The sequence below is a fragment of the Trichosurus vulpecula genome, chromosome 5, assembly GCF_011100635.1.
Source record: "Trichosurus vulpecula isolate mTriVul1 chromosome 5, mTriVul1.pri, whole genome shotgun sequence".
NCBI lineage: Eukaryota > Metazoa > Chordata > Mammalia > Diprotodontia > Phalangeridae > Trichosurus > Trichosurus vulpecula.
This window is the reverse complement of record NC_050577.1, coordinates 288,870,910-288,892,515: the sequence shown is the minus strand read 5'-3', so window position 1 is coordinate 288,892,515 and position 21,606 is coordinate 288,870,910. Positions and strand designations below refer to the sequence as shown.

General features: G+C 44.3%; 1 protein-coding gene across 1 annotated transcript in view; it reads left to right on the top strand.

Moving 5' to 3' along the window:
• ALDH1L2 (aldehyde dehydrogenase 1 family member L2) overlaps window positions 1–20,864 on the top strand; it is a 59,749-nt gene extending 38,885 nt beyond the window's left edge. The window contains exons 12-24 of the mRNA XM_036760803.1: window positions 92–211; window positions 2,400–2,527; window positions 4,120–4,270; window positions 4,597–4,667; window positions 4,763–4,868; window positions 8,074–8,161; window positions 10,496–10,589; window positions 11,452–11,551; window positions 13,219–13,317; window positions 14,692–14,857; window positions 16,533–16,638; window positions 18,964–19,163; window positions 20,614–20,864. Coding sequence (XP_036616698.1) covers window positions 92–211; window positions 2,400–2,527; window positions 4,120–4,270; window positions 4,597–4,667; window positions 4,763–4,868; window positions 8,074–8,161; window positions 10,496–10,589; window positions 11,452–11,551; window positions 13,219–13,317; window positions 14,692–14,857; window positions 16,533–16,638; window positions 18,964–19,163; window positions 20,614–20,669 — 1,485 coding nt within the window. The 3' untranslated portion in view covers window positions 20,670–20,864. The remainder of the gene's footprint in view (window positions 1–91; window positions 212–2,399; window positions 2,528–4,119; window positions 4,271–4,596; window positions 4,668–4,762; window positions 4,869–8,073; window positions 8,162–10,495; window positions 10,590–11,451; window positions 11,552–13,218; window positions 13,318–14,691; window positions 14,858–16,532; window positions 16,639–18,963; window positions 19,164–20,613) is intronic.
• The last annotated feature ends 742 nt before the right edge of the window (window positions 20,865–21,606 follow it).

Below are 21,606 nucleotides of genomic sequence, written 5' to 3'. Positions count from 1 at the left end.
ACTTAATATGTTTCCCTCAGCAGCTGTTGTTTCTATACTGAGAAGGAACGCATACACATCTGTTGAAACTTCTGATCTGGACCTTTCTTAGGTTTCAAAAGACATTAATAATATGACGCTGAAAATGCCTTATCAATGTTTCATCAACGGGCAGTTTGTGGATGCCGAAGATGGACAGACCTACGACACCATCAACCCGACTGATGGATCCGTAAGTCATTGTTCTGGGGTGCAGCTCGTGAACTTTGTGGGTGACCATGAACCACAGGCTTCACATACAATGGGAGGATTCCATCCATACCATTGCCTTACAGAAAGACAGCGAGGGCCGCTAGATAACTCTGGGTGTTTAACTTGAGAAGAAACATGATGGAATGGTTTATGTGGGGAAAAGCAAATAGGCCAGTTTGGCAGGACCCTGAGTTTAAGGAACACTGGGCCTGGAAGAGGCAGGTGGGAGGCGAGCTGTGAAAGGCTCTGTAGGCTAAACACAGGGGGTTTTCTGTTATCCTAGAAATAATAGGAAGCTCCTGGAGTTCATTAAGTAGGAGAATGAAATGGTCCTTCAGAGTCAGCAAGCATTTATTAAGCATCTTTTATGGGAAAGAAAGGAGCGTCTTGTCTTGTAGTATTGCCAGAGGTTAGGAAAGTGCCTGGCACCTGTTGTGGCTATTGCTGAGTCATTTTCAGTCGTATTTGACTCTTCATGGCCCCATGGGGGGTTTTCTTGGCAAAGATACTGGAGCAGTTTGTCATTTCCTTCTCCAGCATTTCACAGATGAGGAAACTGAAGCAAACAGGATTAAGTGACTTGCCCAGGGTCACACAGCTAGGAAGTGTCTAAGGCTGCATTTGAACTCAGGAAGATGAGTCTTCCTGACTGCAGGCCCGGCACTCTATGCACTATGGTGCCACCTAACTGTCCCTGGCACATAGCAGGCACTTAATTAAGGTTTATTGGCTGACTTAACTTCCTGATTGCTGGGCACTATGCTAAGTGCTAGCAATAAAAAAGGAGAAAAAGAGTCCTTGCTCCCAAGGACTTCACAGTCTAATAGAGGAGATCACATCATACCACAATGCACAAAAGAGATATGCACAGGACAAACTGGAGGTGATCACAGGGAGGTTACTAAGACTGAAGGGGATTGGGGAAGGCTTCTTGTGGAAGGGAGGCCTTTAGTGGTGACAGAGATGAGGAGGAAGAGCATTCCAGGCGGGGGCCACAGCCAGGAAAAATGCGCAAGCATCACGTGTAAGGAGCAGCAAGGACACCATGTCACTGGAAGGTGGAATGGAGGGGAGAAGATTGGGAAGGTTGGAAGGGCCTTAAAAGCCAGACAGAGGCTTTTGTACTTGATCCTGGGAGTCCTCCAGAGCCGATGCAGTGTGTCGTCATAGATCTGAGCTTTAGGAAGGTCATTTTGGCAGCCTAGCCTGGGGATGGACAGGAGTGGGGAGACAGAGATGAGGAGACCGGCGTGAGGTGAGAAGGGTCATCTCTGTCCTGTAGGAAGATCACTTTGGCCGCCATGTGAAGGTTAGATTGGATTGGGGAGAGATTGGAGGCCAGCAGGACCAGGTGGGGTCTTGGCAAGAAGTAATAGGGTCTGAACTAGGTGGTGACTGAGGGGAGAGAAGGGCACCAATCCACATGTTCTAAATGTAGCATGACAAGGGTCAGCCATCTAGACATGGGTGTTGGGGTGGAGGGAAGAGCTGGGAATGTCTATGATGTTGTGAACCTGGGAGACCAAAAAGGAGGAAGTGCTCTCAGCAGCAAAAGCAAACGAGGAAGAGCAGTGGTTTCCGAGGTGGAGATCACATGGTTCCTCATTTACAGAGAAGCAACACTGAAGCTCATGGAGAGTAGATAAGGGCACACTGCAAGCAGCCAAAGCAGCATCAGAGCCTGTCCCTAACTCCCAGTCCAGGGTTCTGTCCACAGCCCACAGGGCCCCTCCGAGCATCTGAGAAAGGCTGCCCCCCAGGCCTGCAGGACACAAGTCCTGATCACCCAAAGAAGTATCCACTTCCCCTGCAGAACCAGAGTGCCCTCCCACCATGTTCCTGTTCCGATATGGTGTAAAGGGAGAAGTGACTATACCATTGGGGGTCTTCATGTTTAGAATTGCTGAGTTTTGCTGAAACTATTGCTGCTTTTCCTGAGTGTTGGGATTAGAAAATGAGTTGGCTTTTATCCAATGTTAGTAATAAAATACATGCTGTTAACATAAATGAATACTGTTACTAAATAAATAAGCATATTTAAAATGACTGTTAGACTTTTACAAGGCACTCTTGTAGACTCTGGAAGTATTCAAAATATCCAACCTTTTGACTGTAATAATTTGATAACTTCTCTTAAAAACGAATCTGCTTTCATTGTCTTGAAATAGACCATATGTAAAGTATCTTACGCTTCAGTGGCTGATGTTGACAAAGCAGTAGCGGCAGCTAAAGATGCCTTTGAAAATGGTGAATGGGGAAGAATGAACGCCAGAGACAGAGGGAGATTAATGTACAGGTGTGTTTAAAAAAAAAAAAAACAGCGACAAAAAACTAAATACCTGTTCTCTGCCTTTGGGGTATTAGCTGAGTTTTTTTTCTTTTAAATCCCTCCAGAGCATTTCTCCCTATTATCTGCATTTCTCTTTAGGTCTGTATCACACAATGTGCCTCAGGTGGGAGATGAAGTCTGGGAATGAAGAGGGAGGTGGGCAGCAAGGAATGTGCCCTACATATGCCACAGAAAAACAGGAGGGTTCATGTATCAGTTCATCCATCCTGAAGCTAAGTGCCCGTCCCCAGTCAGATTTCACCAGAGCACAGCAACTTTCCTTCTCCTCCCCCCATCCCAGCTCTGGTTAGGGTTGGGGCTAGGGGCCCCAGCAGACAGAAGAGGGGGAAGTAGTGGTGGATGGGGACACCAAAGACACACTTGGCTGCCTTCCCAGGTTTGCCTAAGGCTAACCCAACACACCTGTGTTCAATTCAACCTTATCATGTTTGTCTGAACGTGGGTTACCCTGAGAATGTGCTACAGGAAGATCTATTGAAAGGGAAAAATCAGGTACATACTGAAGAATAATTTTATTAAAATGAACAGTCAACAAGCATTTATTAAGCACCCGCTGTGTGCCAGGCCCTGTACTAAGTTCTGGGAATACAAAGAAAGCCAAAAAAATAGTCCCTGGTCACTCCCTTCCATTAAAACAATGACCCACATTACAGTTAGCAGCTTGCCCTTTACAAAACATTATCCTCACAACATTCCGGTGAGGTGGGCAGCATAAATATCATTATCCGCATTTTATAGAAGAGCTCAAGTCATGACTTGCCCCCGATGTCACAAACCTTAGGGAGTAAACTTCTGAGTCATGATTAGAACCCAGGTCTAACGGCTGCAGTTACTCCTTCACTCTCAGAAACACAGATCTGGGGCTGGGAGGGATCCCAGAGGCCGGATGTCTTCTGGTGCACTCCCCCATCTTACAGATAAGGAAACTGAGTCCTAGGGAGGAGGGAAGTGAGGGTTGCTATTCAAACAGTTTCCAGTAGACCACGATGCCCTTTTGAAGATATTATATTAACTTGTTATGGTGCTTCTCTTTACCTAATTACTTTTATTGTGATTTCTTTACCAAGAGTGGGAGTGTAGGCAGAAGTCGGGTTTTGCACAAAGAAACTCTGAGGGAAGAAATATCCTATATTTGAACCAAAATGGTCAAAGGAAACCGGCCTGAGACCTAGAAGCCCATTCCATTCTGATGTGATAAATGGGTTTCATAATAAATGCCACGGTATCATTTTCCTCAGTGGAATACTTATTCCTGTTTGTACTCGAAAGAATAAATTGTCACTGGCTTGCCTGTGGTGTTGGTATAAACTTTCTATACGGTCACAGGCAAGTTCACTTTTACAATTCAATTTTATATAATTGGTAGGTTTGTGCTAATCCAAGTATCATACAGAGCCATCTCAATAGCTGTTACTCTGTAAACTGTGAGTGCATGTGTGTGTGTGTGCGCCTGTGTGCACTCTCTTGCATGTATCTGATGAGTGGACGTGTTGACTTGTTTCTCAGCCCCACTTTGTTCCCGGCTCCATGTCTTACAGACTTGCAGACTTGATGGAAGAAAATCAGGAAGAGCTGGCAACCATCGAGAGCATTGACTCGGGGGCTGTGTACACCTTGGCTCTGAAGACCCACGTCGGCATGTCTGTGCAGACGTTCCGGTACTTTGCGGGCTGGTGTGACAAAATCCAGGCAAGCTAAGATTCCTTTGTCTTGGCATCCGGGTCCTTCCAGAAATGCACCCCTGAGTGTCTGGGCATGGTGGTGGTGGTTGTTATCAGCCCGGTGCTTCACGGTGGGCAGCAGGAGCTTTTTAGGGTACCTCATTGGCGAGGCCGGCTGAGGTCAGAAGATGATGATCCCTACTTTTATTGCTCTTGTCCATTGTGATCATCAGGAAGTAGAAATTAACCACCTCATGGCAGTAAGCAGATGGGAGGGGTATAGGTGGACTTTTCTAGAAAGTGGAATTCATGTCCTTGCATTAGTATCAAATCTCCTTTTTTTTATTTTTTTAGGGTTCTACAATCCCAATTAACCAAGCCCGCCCAAACCGTAATCTGACCTTCACCAAGAGAGAACCTCTAGGGTGAGAGGAGGCTTCTTCTGTGACTTGTATACATGGTCTGTCCAATTAGAGCTGATCCTGAGTGATTGAATGTTTTGTTTTTTTCCCCTCTCTAGAGTCTGTGCAATTATCATTCCCTGGAATTATCCCCTAATGATGCTGGCATGGAAGAGCGCAGCATGTCTGGCGGCAGGCAACACCTTGGTGCTCAAGCCAGCACTGGTAAACTAGAAAAGGCCATGGTTCAGCAGATATGTTGGTTCATACTTCTGTGATTGAGAGAAGCAGCGAGGTCATGGAACAGTTATAGTCCCTTCCCACTTTAGGAGATGGAGCCAACGAGTTTCTCTAGACAAAAAAATGCCATTTGGTGCCAACCTTTTGGTGTGGTTCTCTCCATATTTAGCTAGGATGGTCTTCAGATAAGTGCATCATATGGTCCAGGATGGTGTCAGCTCTTTACCCTTCCCTCCAGTGACAGCCATACCATTCTTTTAAGGAATTTGTTTTAGGATCCCTATTTATGTGAATTTCCCTTTCCCTCTGCCCCTCTCCCTCCCTCTCTTCCTCCTTCCCCCGTTCCCTCTCTCTCCTTCTCTCCCTCTCCCCCCTTCCCCTCTTCCCCTCTTCCTCTCTCCCCCTCTTTCCTTCCCTTCTCTCCCTTCCTCTCTTCCCTCTTCTCCTCTCCCCCCTCCCTCTTTTCCCCTCTCCCTCCTACCCCCCTCTCCTTCTCTCCCTTTCCCCCCCCTCTCTTCTTCTCCCTCGTTCCCCTCCTCTTATTCAATCTCTCTTGTTCCTCTCTCCCCACTTTCACAAAATATATTAGTAAATTTGCCAGCAGTGCTAATCTTGTGGTGAAAGGAGGCCAAACAGCTGAAGGTATCATGTGCTGGTCCAACAGGAGCTCGATAACGGGGGCTCACACTGATGAGGGCTCAGGGTTGAGTGGAAGGGCTGCTTCAGGCTGCTTCAGATGGCAGTGTTACATCACTCCCAGTCATATGACAACCCTGTGGGTAACATGGGTATTACAGTGAGGGATCCTGTTACCCACCTCTTGACAGAGGTGGACTTGATAAGGTTAGGGTGCCACCTGAAATGATGTGCAATAGATGGTGTAGGTTCTGTTGTCCTGAAAGAATTCACCCAGCTAGTCTCCAACCTAAAGAAGGGCACTTATTGGGGTGCTGCTCCCCTTGAGGCAGAGCCCCAGTGGACTCTCTCCACGTGGGAAGCAGGGCGTAGCCCGCCAGCCCATGACCCTGCTTCCCATAGGAGGTGAAGTCGATTGGCCAGGTTACAAGGTCTGGTTTAATGGAATGGGGGGGAGGGGGGGAGAGAAAGCAGGGAGCAAGCGGAGCTCCGAAATGTCTGCCGAGATGTCAGGTAGTTGGGGGGTGCCTTTATTGTACAGATGAGCACAGAGAACAGGAGAGGGGAGGGGAAGAGCTGTTCTGGAATGTCAGGTTAGTTGGGGCTGCTTTGTGAAAGCATACAGGTAAGCTAAGCCCACGGTGGGGGCTTCCATGCTGAGTCTTCTTGGATCACTTTTGTGGCTGGCCACACCCTGCATCTTACCCCATCTCTCCTGTCCTGCATCCCACCTGCTCTATCCACCTCAAGCCCTCCTGTCTGCCTCACCTCCGCAGCTTCAGGGAGCAGAAGGAGATGTACATTTTGGGGACATGGCCAATGCTGGGATTTGCTTTGCTTGATTGTCCGTGTTTGTTACAAGGGTAGTTCCCTCACCACTTTATTTTTTACAATGGTGGGGAAGAGGGAGAAAAAGAAATAGATTTTTACTATTGAGAAAGGAATTTAAAATAATACTACTTTAATCTATGTGATTGCTTACCGTCTCAGGGAAGGAGAAAGGGAGGGAGGGATAGAACGGAGCTCAAAACTAAAAGAAACCAAATGTTTCAAAATTGCTGTAGTTGGAGGGGGAAATAAAATATGTTTTTTAAAAATAATAATACTGGTATTAAAAAGATGAACTTTTTTTTAGAGAGAAACTAGGAGCCATTAAAAGAGCGTTGCCATTTCCCCAAGGCCACCTTCCTCCTCAGGTTCAGTTGGCCCAGCTCCGTGTCCTTTTGCAGTGACTGGGATAGAGCTCATCCATTAGCCTATATACGTTGGCCATTCACCTCTTTATGGTCCTCTAAGCAACAGACATTCTGCTTCCATTTAGTTTTTCCTAGTTTAGCTAGCTCATCTAAAATCCTTCCAGTGGTTATCTCTGAATAATACTAGCTAACGTTTATATAGTGCCCACTTTAGGCCAAGTGCTGTACAGTTACCATCTCACTGGATCCTCACCGCAGCCCGGGGAGGCAGGTGCTGTTATTATCCCCATTTTCCAGTTGAGGAAACTGAGGCAAACAGGGTTAAGTGACTTGCCCAGGATCACACAGCTAGTAAGTGTCACATTTGAACTCAGGTCTTCCTGACTCCAGGCCCTCAGTCTTATAGTTTTCTTTGTGTGAACAAGCATCTCAGCTAATCACTCAGACTGCTGAGTCTTGAAGACAAGATTCTGCATACCCAAGTACCCCAGGGTCTCTCAAATCTGTGCCTCTTCCTTTTATAAAGCACCCACTCATGCTCACACTCATAATGACAAGTTAGTTCAGTCAATCAGTGGACATTTATTAAGCACCTAGTGTGTCACAGTTTCCCTATAAGGGGAGAGTACTACTATGAAAATAGTTCTGACCTTGCAGGATTGATTGCTTAGATTGATTCCTGGGAGTCCTTAGACCAAACTTTGAGAACCTCTGGCTTAGTAGATAGAGAGCTGGCTTTGGAGCCCAGAAAAACTTGAGTTCAAGTCCTCTTGACAGCTACTGACTGCGTGACCCTGGGCAAGTCACGTATCTGTAAAATGGTGATAATGATGTGCTAACATACCTCCTCCCAGGGTTGTCCTGAGGATAAAATGAGACAATATCTGTCAGGGACTTTGCAAAGCTTAAAGCAATATATACATTTTATTATCATCGTCATTATCATCAACTCTTATTATAGTAGGAGAAATGCTGGGTTGGAAGGTGTGCCCCAACTCCATTTCTTGGCTTTGAATCTTAATGTCTTTTTGACCTCTCAACCTGTCTCCTAATCTGCAAAGCAGGGGTGATAATCCTTGGACTGGACTAGCACCCTACCAGTTTGTGATGGACAGTGTTGTTTTCTTTTTTTTTTTTTTAAATAAGCGTTAAACTGCTGTGTAGAGGTGACCAACCTGCTCTTACTGTTGCCTTCATGCCATTAAACGGGTCTTTTCTCCTCCCTTTTCTCACTAAGATCAATCAGTCCGAGCCGCTGACCTTTTAGGGTCCTTCTGCCTCCAGGCCAGGTGCCTTGCCCCCAGACAAATATTAACTGGAGGAAGCAGCCTCACCCTAACTGGACTTGTTTCCTTTAGGTTACACCTCTGACGGCCTTAAAGTTTGCAGAGCTCTCCGCCAAGGCTGGCTTTCCGAAGGGAGTGGTCAATATCATTCCTGGCTCAGGTAAAACCCACTTTCCCAAGTTGTTTTGCCATAAGGAATGGGACGGGGCCAGCAGAGTCTTTGGGTTCCTCCTGTAACCCTGCGATGCAACTCCAAGTAGGAATGTTGAGCTGGAGAAGGGCCCCATTGCTGTGGGAGTGCTCAGTGTTGCTTTAACAGTAGGTGATAAGAGAAGCCAAAGAAATTAACACCACAACACTTAGATACAAAGCACAGTTTACTCATTAACACCTACAGAAATGCCTCAGAACAAGGGGAAGGAGGGAAGCTCTGCCTGGGAGAGCTGGTTGTTAAATTTTCAGTGCGAGCATTTACACCTCAGAAATTAGCAGCTACAGCCTGAGGGTTGATATATAGTTTTGTTGATTGTCTAGCTTTAAGAAAGTGATGGAGGAAATGTTAATAATGCAAATTAAACTTAAAAGTGTGTCATCAAGGGTACTTTTTTCCCCTGGAGAGCTGGTTGTTAAACATTTTGTTTTAGATTTTTTTTTTAACCAGTGCAGAGTTCATACCCAGAATGCTTCAAACCTAAGTGAGGACCACCAAGACAAGAAAATTCCTTCAGTTTGTAGCATGATGAACATACCTCCCTTAATGTTAAGACTTCGATGACCACTTTCACTATAAAACTGATGGTGATTGTCTCACTTCTCCCTGTGACTTTTCCCGGCCAGTCTCTTCACAGAGTCACACAGGAACAGGGCAGTGAAGCTCTGATCTGGTTCATTCTAATGCAACCTGCACAGATCCAATGTGCTGACTGCTCTGGGTCTTCTCCAGAACCCAAGTCCACTACTACCACTGCTCCCCTCATTCTTCTACTAACAAGAGGGGAGTAAAGGTGAACCCTTGTGCCCTGAGGACTTCCATGGCCAAGAAGCTGAAGAACTCACACCCCATGGGAAAGCAAATGCTCTTTCCTTTTCCAGAGAGAAATAGTTTGTTTTTTTTTTCTCTAAAGCAACAAACAGCCAATGGGGCTTATTTACTCTGCACAGCAGTACCTGTCATTTTGGTCATTAAATAGTAACTGATTATGAACTGCTGAGTAGTTGGTGACAAACTCAACATTAAGATCATGTCCTTTGTTCCAAGGCAAGTTGTTTCTAGAAGTCTGTATTTTTGTAAAAGCAAAAAGCAGGAAAGACAGCATCTGCATGTAGTTTAATTTAGAGGTTAGAGTTCAAAATAACCACCATGGAATGGAGATTATTCATTCAAGATACAGCATGTATTCACAGGGGATAGTCATGGGGGCAGCTAGGCTCGGTAGAGAGAGTGCTGGCTCTGGAGTCAGGAAGACCCCAGTTCAAATCTGGCCTCAGATACTAGCTGTGTGACCCTGGGCAAGTCCCTTAACCTGTTTGTCATTTCATTCCCCAGTGGATCAAGGCAAACTACTCCAGTGAATTTGCCAAGAAAACCCTATGGCTCATGGGGTCATGAAGTCAGACACTGTCTCAAATGACTGAAAGCAAATTCACAGGGGCTAGGGATAGGGATTGGACCCAGAATTTCACTTGTATAAGGAACTGGGTAAAAAAACCTCCTCCCTCTCCCTATGCAGGACAGCATCTTCCAAAGCTGTCCTTTATGGAGATGCTGGGGGTCAGGAGAGGATGAGGGAGTTTCCTTGGGTTACGGAGCTAATATGAAGCAAAGGCAAGGCCTGAATTCAGATCTTCCCGGCTCTCTTGGGCACTACAACGTGCTGTACACTACAAAGGCCACCATCACTATGTCCTGGGCTGTGGCCAGTTTTCCTGACTTGTCTTGCCACTGGACTTTAATGACTCTGGAGGAGAGAATGAGGCTAATGACTTTGTGCAACTCTGCCTCACTTAAATCCAATTCACATGCAAGTCAAAACATCACTCTCGATGTCATCAGTACTCTTCAAGAACAAAGGACGAACGACAAGACAACACTTTAATAGATGAATTCCTAGGTCTCCAGGCCCCTCACCAGCCTGCTCACCATTCTCTGGACCTGCTCAGCCCTGAGATTAGAGGCAGGAATTTGATCTAAATGCAAAATGGAAAAGAAAATAACACCCCATTCAGAAATACTTTTGGGGGTAGAATAGTCCAGAAGAATTACAATAAGGTTCCATAGCAAACAAAAAGTTTGTCATTTCAGGCAACTAGGTTCTAAGTAAGTTCTCCTCCCTTTATTTTTTGCCTTGTAGAAAAAAAAATTATTAGTTCAAGTTTACCATATTTAAATGTATTTAAATTTTAATTTAAATTGTGATTTCATTCAGATCTCCCTTTACCTTAATTGGAATTTAAGAATGATTTTATAATTTAGGTTTTGTTCCTCATCCTGCAGGTGGCTTAGCTGGACAGCACCTATCCGAACACCCAGATATTCGCAAACTTGGCTTCACCGGTTCCACAGCAATTGGCAAACAGATCATGAAGAGGTGGGCTGCCCGACTAGCAGGAATGTTGTCGTGTCTTCAGAGAGTATTAAACTCATCCCTTCGGCTCGTGTAGCTTGGATGGGGGCAGGAGGGATGGAGAGCCTCACTGGCAACCTTCTCAGCTGCCAGATGCCCATCTGACAGTGCTACACAGCGCTTTCATGTACTGGGTGCCCAGGGTGCCTCTGGTCTATTAAATCCTTTTTTTATTCCACAACTAAGACCCAGAGTACCACTCTCCACACAAATTCTGTCTATACAGGGCTACTGGAAAAACCCTTTTCTTAGACCACTCAAACAAGTCTGTTGTCTATTCCAGAGTCAACCCATAATCATTTATGTCCTATGTGCTTCCCACTTCTCAGCATTTCCCACTGAATCTTTTAGTTCAGAGAGGAGGTCCATTTCCCTTTCCATCATCAGCTGGATCAGGTTAGCCACATCTCCCTGGGCTGTTTTTTAATAAGCTCTCCAAAAGGGAGGGCTGAAGAACAGAACCAGTCCCACCTTCCTGTGGCTTTCAGTGTAGGGGCTATGACTCAGCCCCTCAATACACCTTCATACTCAGTGACTTCAGTGCAAAGGTGGACCCAGAGAAGGATGGAGAAGAGGCATTGGAAAGTATGGTTCAGGGCTAAAAAATGAGAGGCCAAAGCTTTGGACTGAAAGTTTCCAGGGTCTCTGGAATGAAGCTTTTGGGTCTGTGCCAATGTACGTGGCCTTTGTCACACCAGTTGTCCGCAAGCTTTAGCTATCAGGTAGTTACCATTTCCCCCAACAACTAAGCTAAGGGATGAGATGGAAGAAGGAAGAAGGATCTGATTAGAATGAAAGTGTTCATTTTTCCCATCTTTTCCCAAAGCTGTGCCGCGAGTAACTTGAAGAAAGTTTCCCTTGAACTTGGTGGTAAATCGCCGCTGATCATATTCAATGACTGTGAACTTGACAAAGCTGTGAGAATGGTAAGAGGGGAGCAATCCTAATCAACCTGCTGTCTAATCTGCCTTGTCATTAATTACATTTCAAGGTCTTAACATGACATGGACTTTCTACTGGGTGGGAGTAAAAGACTATTTTAAAAAGTTCATTCTTGGGAGATTTCAAAATTTGATTTTCCAATCCGAGGATGTAGTTTATCCTTGTTAAACTTGTATGTAAGTCTGTGCAGCAGTGGCATTTGGAAGCAATCAGTACAATATTTAATTTACCCCTGGGCAGCATTTATCTAGAGGCGTGGTGAATATTGCTTTCCTGGGGAGAAGGCATTATATTGAATTACTAAGGTGTGTTCTGTGCCTTTGTAGAAATAGGCTTGGTGAGTTAAAGCTTGAGTGTCTGAAGCACAGATTCTGAACTAGCCCTCTTAGCCCTGGGAGGCTCTGGGCAATTGTCTGCTATTCCAGCCCTGAGTAACCTTTTGACTAAATCAGGCCAATATGCTAATCCATCCCTGCCTTGGTGTCTTGACTGGCCAATATTCCCAGATTAGGGAAGTCTTAACAGTTGAAGGAGGTTGCAGGTTGATTTAACTGGGGCCAGTAATGCAGTAGGTCCAAAAATATGTAATTTATACACATTGTTGATAGGTGTGTGTACCAACTCATAATCCTTGCTGGTACATCTCTACTCACTCCTGGGCTTCACAACTGTATACTCAAGGGACTCTCTGAGAAGCAGGAACAGTATCAGAGAAGGGAGAGAAGTTTGTCACCTTGTCGCACACTGCTCACAGGGAAGTGTTTTTAATGGAGTCCCATCCCAGTGCATTCAATAAACAGCCATTCTCAGAATTACTTGTGATATGTGAACATGAGATCAATATTGGAAATGTAACTCTGAATTAAGAAGGTTCCAGTGTTGTATGGTCTTTACTGACCATCAGAAATCTAAAATTCAAATGGATTTGGAGGCAAGAATGTACAGTATTCCTCCAAAAAGTCATGCCTGCCCTCAAGTCGTTCACAATCCAAAGCAGACAGCATAGGCAGCAGAGAAGCCAGAAGGAGTTTGGTATCAGCACACAAAAGGTCAAGGAATCAAATGTTTTGTTTTTATTTAATCTTGGAAGACTTCCTGGAGGAAGCATACTGGAAAATGGATTTTAACACCTAGGTGAGGCCTTGAGTTCCGCCATATTTGAAAATCTTGCCATTCTGGGCAACTTTTATCTTAAGCATATTAATGATTTCAACTTGAGATCAGAATTCTCCTCAGTTTTTCTTCCTACACTCACAAGGCTTAAAAGGCACCAAGCCATTTACATAATTTGTTTCACTGTGCATCTTAATATTTCAAGGATTCATATTTCATTCATATGAGGTCCTCTGTGAATGCAAAACTCAGCCTCTCCAAACTTTAATAAATGGTTATTTGAATTTATAGTTATCAAAAACAATATTAGAAGTGCTAATGAGCAAAAGGGGAAACGTAAGGAAGGGAAAAATATAACTAAATATAACTCATGTCAGGGCATGAATAAATAGCCTAATGTAGTTTCCAGGCCCCAATCTAATTAATAGCTAACCCAATAGCTGTGGTGTAAGCAGAGAAATACTTAGAAGATACCCACATATAGCCTCAAGGATAACATCCTTCGTTTTAAAAAGGCCTTTCTTTTCTTTTTTCAAAGGGCATGGGAGCTGTGTTTTTCAACAAGGGAGAGAATTGTATTGCAGCAGGCCGTTTATTTGTAGAAGAATCCATTCATGATGAATTTGTGAAACGAGTGGTAAGACATTCTAAATGTTCTCTGAATTCAACAGAAATGTCACTAACCCTGGCTAAACATCTCCAGATCTAGGAAGTGTCTGAGGCTAGATTTGAACTGACTCCAAGCCAGGTACTCTATCCGCTGTGGCACCACCTAGCTGCCCCATCCCCAGATCTATCAACCATTTTTGGCATTGCATGGTTTGGAGTTCTTTTAACATACTAGTCACCCTTCTCTGGATGCACTCCAGTTTATAATGACATCTTTAAAATATGGTACCCAGATTTAAAAAAAAAATTCAAGCTGTGGCCTAACGAAGATAGAGTACAGCTGAACCGCCGCATCCCTCCTTCCAGATAGCAGATTTCTAATGTTACGCCTGCAATCATACCGGAGTTTGTTTTGTTTGGCAGCCACATCTTTGAGTCGCATTTGAGCTTGTCATCTGCTACAACTCCTGTGTCCCTTTTCCCATGAACTATTATTATTCAGCTATATTTCCCTTATCTTATACTTGTATATTTTTTTTAAACCAGATACTTCAGGTCAGTAACATAAGTGGTTCTGAAATATGAGGGAGCAATTGGAAAATATTTTTTTGAGAACCAGAAATTAAGAACCTTAAAGAGATCTTAAAATTCCTCTCAGTCCAACACCCTTATCCTACATGCAATGAGATAGGCTTAGTGGTCAAGGCTTTTCACACTGTTAGTACAATGTGACTCACTGAAGGCCATGATGATATCAACCATGTGTCACATAGAAGGCAGAGGGTGGGCAGCTAGGTGGAGCAGTGAGTAGGGTACCGGCTCTGGAGTCAGGAGGACCTGAGTTCAAATCTGACCTCAGACACTTCACTCATTTACTAGCTGTGTGACCTTGGGCAAGTCACTTAACCCCAACTGCCTTGCCTTCTCTCCCTCAAAAAAAAAAAAAGACGACAGAGGAGCAGCCAGGTAGCATAGAGGATTGGATGCTGGGCCTGGAGTTGGGAAAACCAGAGTTCAAATGTGGCCTGAGACACTTACTAGCTGGGTGACCCATGTTTGCCTCAGTTTCCTTATCTGTAAAATGGGGGTGACAATAGCACTTACCTTCCGGAGTTGTGAGGATGAGATAAGATAATTACAAAGTGCTTAACACATTTGCCTGGCACACAGTAAGCACTATATGAATGTTAACTGTCATTATTAGTATTTCAGATTGTGAGGTATATGCTAAACCTAAAAATACTTCTACCATGTAGCCTTGTGGAAATGCACTTTTGTTGGTGTCCTGTGTTAGTAAAAAACAGCAGCTTATTAATCTTAAAGATCTGAAGTTCAGAGAAACTAATACAGCTTTTGTTTTATAAATTATAATTGTGTCTGATTAACTGTGGGTGATCCACAGGTAGAAGAAATAAAAAAGATGAAAATCGGCGACCCCCTGGACAGATCCACGGATCATGGCCCCCAGAATCACAAAGCCCACTTGGAAAAACTTCTACAATACTGTGAAACGGGGGTGAAAGAAGGCGCCACTTTGGTATATGGAGGAAGACAAGTCCCCAGGCCTGGTAATAACAGCTGCTGTGCCGCCTTGCCTTTAGTTATAGTCTAGATTTTTAGAGCATTTTTTCCCTAAATGTGAAATGGATATGAACACAGTCACAGCCATGTCATACCTGGACCAGAAATTGTGGTGCTCATAGTTTAAGGGAAAGGAAAAACTTTGTGGATTCTTGACTTGATTTCTCAGCTCTGTTCTCTCATCTCTTGGCCATGTCACCTAATATCTACGAGATACAGTTTTCATGATCTTTTTTCTAAATGTGGAAAATGATACTTATCCCACCCACCCTATAGGCTTGTTTTGAGACTCAAAGCAATGAACGGGAGTCCATAAAACACTACGTAAACATAAAGAACAGAGGGTTTTGAATTGGAAAGGACTCTAAACATGTAACCCAACCTCCTCATGTGATAAGATGGGAAAGTTCAGCAGGATCCATTTTGTGGAGAGCTTTGAATATCAGATTATGGAGTTTGTATCTTACTCAGTAAGTCATGGGAAGTCCTGAAGGTTTTAGAGCTAGGGGATGGGTTCAGTGGTAGAAAGGAGGGTCTAGAGAGAGAAACACAGTTAGGTGGCATGGCAGATAGAGTGCCAGGCCTGGAATCAGGAAGACCTGAGTTCAACCCCAGCCTCAGATACTTCCTAGCTGGGTGACCCCGGGGGCAAGTCACTTAACCCTGTTTGCCTCTGTTTCCTCATCTGTAAAATGGACTGGAGAAGGAAATGGCAAACTGCCCCAGTATCTTAGCAGGTGGCATCACAAAGAGTCGGACGTGACTAAAAGTGACTAAACAACAACGATAAAGAAACCAAGCAGGACATTAGAAGAGTCCAGAAGAGCAGCGATGAGACCTGACCTAGGCCGGCGGCAGATCAGAAAACTGAGCATCAGACTGGATGAGTGACCCAAAGTCACTCAGGTCATAAGTAATAGAATTAAGATCAAGCCTAGCTTTTCTGAATCCAGGGGTCTTTCTACTCCCTGACTGTCAACACCTGGTAACTGCCATGTAATATCCCTACAACCTGATTTGGGGCATTCTGAAATTTCATCTTGAGATTTATTACCTGGGAAAAATAAAGTTCTGTTCCCCAAAATAAGGCCTGTGGGAGGTAGAATTGGCCCAATATCTTTGTGATGGACTAGAAAGCATAAATATGACACTGCCACCCAGCTAGGCATTGCTTAAACGCTTAAGAGGTGCCAGGTGCTGGGTTAGGAATTAAAGATGCAAAAAAAAAAAACAGTCCCTGCTCTCAAGGAGGGGAGACAGCCCAAAGTGGGAGTGGGCTTGGTAAAGTACAGAAAGTCAGAAGCACAGCAAGGAAGGGAGTGAAGGTTGTTGGCCAGCCTGGGCCACTCCCCAAAAATGGCGGCCCTAAGAGGGGCCAGTGGGAGAAGGGAAAGGGGGACCAGCATGGCAGGGGGAAGTTGCAGGAAGGGAAAGCTGTAGGGTAGATATTTATCTTCCAGGGTGAGGAGGCCCAAAACACTGAGGGAAGTTCCTAGGTGAGACTACAGCTGGGAGATGGTATTGAAATGGTTTTTTGAAAAAATGAAAAGGCAAGACATGTATTTTTATGAGCCCTACTATACTTAAATGGGAAGAAAGTAAATTGAGAATTACTAAGGCCATATTGATAATTATATACGTATATCTCTTTTTCTGGATTAGGCTTTTTTATGGAGCCAACTGTGTTTACAGATGTTGAAGACCACATGTACATTGCCAAAGAGGAGTCTTTTGGGCCTGTTATGGTTATTTCTAAATTTAAAAATGGGTATGTTTGCTGTTTTCAGTTAAATTTGGATTTTATTTTGATTTTTTTTCTTCACCACAGTATTATTCACACATGGCATAGACTTATACTATTGAGCATGACAGTGGCCTTGAATTACTGAGGGCTGCTGGAGGAAATCAGACCATGATGACTATGGCAACCACAGACTTAGACCTTCTGACCTCCCCCAGTCCCTGACTGCTACAGGGAAGGGTTTACTCGTCATCACCCCATCAGCTTCACCACATCAATGATTCCAGACTTTCTGTTCTTAAACCTCCACCCCAACATCACTCCCATTCCCCTTCTCTTTTTCATCAGACAACCGTACCTCCTACTTTATTGAACAGATCAAGAACGTCTGATGTGAGCTCCCTCAGCCCTCTTCCTCCTCCACACCCCAAAAGCTCTGTCTTTACCTGCCCGAGTCTCCTCCTTCGCTCTCCTCTATGAGGATGTTGGTCCTTCTCCCGGCTCTTCCTGTCTCCTTGGATCCTTCAGGTATCCCTTCTCTCCTCTGGTGGCTTTTTCTCTTCTGTTTTCAGACAAGCTCAGGTCTCACCCAGTCCCCCAAACACCCTAGCCTGGTCTTGCTGCCTTCCTCGTCATTCCCTCTCTTTACTGCCAAACTCCCAGAAAGAATAAGTCTGCTATTCACCCTACTTCCTCTCTCACCAGTCACTCCTCGGTCTCCTCGTAATCCAGTGTCCAGCCTACCACTCTACCATTACTGTTCTTCCCCAAGCCAATAATGGCTCATCACCAAAGTCAAGGTCCTTTCTTCAGGCCTCATTGTCCTTGGATTCCCAGGTTTTCCCACTTCTTGGTTCCGTTTCTGCCTCCTTGCCCGACTCCTCTTCCTCCTCCCAGCTCCTGAATGTGGCTCCACCCCAAGGCTCTAACTCTGGCCTTTTCTGTCTTCTGGCTGCTCCCTCTCCCCTTCGCTGGCTTTGCTGGCCACTGCATCCCACCGTCCACTGGACGCCCCACCAGGCTGCCCCCGCCTCGCTGATGAATCACCATTCTCACAGTTACTGTCTGGTCCTCCCTTCTTTACCTTCTACATCCAGCCAGCTTTCCGGCCCTGGCTGGCCCAGCCTCTGCAGACACTTCTTTGTGCCCCTGCTGCCGCCAGCCTAGGTCAGGTCTCATCACTGCTCTTCTGGACTCTTCTAATGTCCTGCTTGGTTTCTTTATCGTTGTTTTTTAGTCACATATGACTCTTTGTGATGCCATCTGCTAAGATACTGGGGCAGTTTGCCATTTCCTTCTCCAGCCCATTTTACAGATGAGGAAACAGAGGCAAACAGGGTTAAGTGACTTGCCCCTGGGGTCACCCAGCTAGGAGGTATCTGAGGCTGGGGTTGAACTCAAGTCTTCCTGATTCCAGGCCTGGCACTCTATCTGCCATGCCACCTAACTGTGTTTCTCTCTCTAGACCCTCCTTTCTACCACTGAACCCATCCCCTAGCTCTAAAACCTTCAGGACTTCCCATGACTTACTGAGTAAGATACAAACTCCATAATCTGATATTCAAAACTCTCCACAAAATGGATCCTGCTGAACTTTCCCATCTTATCACATCTTATCTGCATTTCAGTCAAACTCAATTAGGATCTTTTCATGCATTCAATCTGCCCTTTGCCATTTCTGTGCTGCCCTTCCTCCAAAACCCAGCTCCTGTGTGACCTCCACTATGAACCTTTGCATTATGAACCTTCCCATAAGTGACCCTTGCCTTCTTCAGTCAGTTCCTCTTCCATGGAGACATCTCATCCCCTCTAGGTCCTTATAGGCAGAGATGACCTGATTTTCCATGGAAAATGAATCGGCCATTTTGTCTGAAGTGGAGGTTTCATAGAGAGGGGCAATGAGAGGGAATCTCCCTCACAGGGCTGTTGTGAGAAAACTGTTTCAGTAAGTGATATATACCCTTGATAGTCTTATCAAGTCAGGGCCCAGATTTTCAATGACCTTGAATGCACGGGAGTTGATCTGGGTGGAAGTCCCACTTCCAACACCTCCAGATAACCCTTGGCACGTCACTTAAGCCCTCAATGCCTTGTGTAGCTCTCTGAGATTGGAAGTTGCAGCCCAGGTGCCAGCCTGCATTGACAGAGGGTGTTTGCTCATCTCTCAGGTACAGTCCCTATCTCTTATGCCTTGTAACCATGAGGTTTTTTTTGTAGTAAATTTCATTTATAAAATAATTTCATGGTTTATACTGCATGAAATAGTTTGCAGAAAATATTCAGAGGATGAAGTCAAATATGTGTTGATTATATTTAATGAAGAAAAGTGATCTTTAAAAAAAAATCTTACAGGGATATCGATGGAGTGTTGCAACAAGCGAATAATACAGAGTATGGCCTGGCTTCAGGGGTTTTCACAAGAGATATAAACAAAGCTATGTATGTGAGTGAAAAGCTGGAAGCAGGGACGGTCTTCATTAATACCTACAACAAGACTGATGTGGCAGCCCCATTTGGTGGTGTGAAACAGTCTGGTTTTGGCAAAGACTTGGGTAAGGCTATATTTGTGCTCCTGATCCCTCACTTAATCTGTCATAGAAGACTCTTAAGTCTGTTTTGAGAAAATTTAGAGTCCTTTCTAAGGGCTTTTGCACCAAGCTAGGAAGAAGCACTGTTGGAAGTCAGAGGATTACAGGCACTCTGAAATGACAATTTTTTTTAAGCCCAAGGTGAACTTTAAGAGGAAGACTGTATCTGTTTTAGAGATGGGAAGACTAGAAATCAATTTTTTAAGTTGGCTCTCAGCTTGCCCTTTTGCCATTTGCATTGTGCCTCATGGGGAAGGTGGAACAAAAAAGAATTGGCCATGGGCAATGACCAGGCACCAGGAGTAAATATTGTTTGCCATGTGGTGCTTTGAATCACAATGGTCACTGACTGTGAATCAGACTGGCAGGTCACAGTGTTCCAAAGTCACCTCAAACAGTGCATTACCACCCCTTGGGCAACAGGTATATTTTCCCCAGTGTGCCCTGCACAAAGAACAGCTTATATTAAACTGAAGTCATGTTGATACAATTAAAGCAGATATCCATGTTTTACTGGGCTGGTCGCTCCTCCCTGAGCACAGATTTTCAGTAGACACCATTAGATTATTCTTCAGCATAATTTACATTTGTTTTTCCTAACGCCTTTTGTGATTTCAACTGTAGATCACTTGTTCTACATTCCATTTGGTTGGGAAAGAAAGATTTTCCTTATTCTAGAGATGTATTTCTTTTTTTGAAGTACTTTGTAAACCTTAATGTGCCACTATGTAAATATGTTTTGAGGACACTGCTGTCACCCATGGTAGAGTAAAGATTCCCTGAATTAGCAAAGCTTATTTGCTTCTCTAATATTCTTTGAGTCCTGTACAATCAGGCTTAGTTCTAAGAAAGGAGGATCTTAACTTCTCCTCTGTAAAAGAGGAATAGTTGGTTCCCATAGGTTAATTGGATTCAGTGGCTTCCAAGGCCTCTTCCAGCTCTAAATCAATGATCCTAAGATCCTAATCTCATGGATTCCCTGACTTAAACAGCCTAGACCAAGAGTTCTTAACCTGGGAGCTTTGAAATTTTTTTTTTAAACATTTGGGTAACTATTTCAGTATAATTGATTTCCTTTATAATCTTCTGTATTTTATTCTATGCATTTAAAAACATGATTCTGAGAAGGCTTCCCCAGACAGAGGGGTCCAGAATACCAAAAAAAAAAAAAAAAAGCAAAGAATTCATGCCCTGGACTATAACTTGCTAAAGATATCACCATACAGCCTGAAGTTAGGGATGGAAAGGAGGAAGCTGTCCTGGGGCAGCTCTGGAGGAAGCCTTCTCTTCCTGCTCTGCCCCGGCCTTCCCCTATCTTTTTTTCTTTCAAACACAGCTAATATACAGAAGTACGTAGCACCTATGTGAGAGTAAGACAGTATACATCTTCACTAACTGATATCATCCCTTCCAGGTGAAGAGGCTCTCCGTGAGTACCTGAAAACAAAGGCAGTCACTCTAGAATATTAGATCACCTCGGACTCTAGAATTCCTCTAGAGGCATCTGCATCACTGTTCTCCACGCAGCACTTGATAGGACTCCTGGGAGTGCTCTTGGAACAAACATTATCAACCAGCAAAAAAAAAAAAGGCAAATTTCCTATGATTCAATTGCATGGGTATGAGTCTGAACATTTGTGAATATTTTTACACTCGATAACTAATTACGGCGATTTTGTTTTATGAGGTTGTACATTAAACACATTTTTAAGGGATTTCAAGATCTTTGAATTTTAAAAACCAATCTAGCCTTGTTCACTCCTATTCATTCACAACCTATGGTACCATAAAACTGTTCACCAATTGACAAAGTGCCCTTAATACCACTTTTGTATGATATGTACAGATTATAGAATCTAATCCTCACAATAAGTTGTTAAAAGTATTTTCTACCTCTTTGGTACTAATAAGCAGTAATAAAGAATGTGAATGGTGATCACATAAATCCAGAAATCAATCTTTGTGTTGAGCACTCCATAGTTACATCATCTTTTGCCCGGGTATCGTCTTCTGCCATCTTGTAAGTTGTCAGGTCCTTAGGGACCAATCACTGCCTTTCCTGACCCCAAAGTCCTTTCCAAACACCCTTCATGGCTGATATTTGAGAGAAGACCTGCCTGGCCATTCCAGACAGGAATCTCCATCAACAGATATCCCTTCACCTTTAGCCACTTTTATTCCTTCATTCAGCAGGCATTTATGAAGTTCACACCAACGCCTGTTAAAGACTGTAGCTTGAAAAGGCCAAGGTCTCCCACTGCATCTTGGGCCATCTCCAGTCATCCTGATGTACATCTGGTCACTGGCCCCAGATGGCTCCAGAGGAGAAAGTGAGGTTGGTGACTTTGCACAGCCCTCCCTCAGTTAAATCCAATTCACTCCCATGTCGTGGCATCACCTTCCTGAT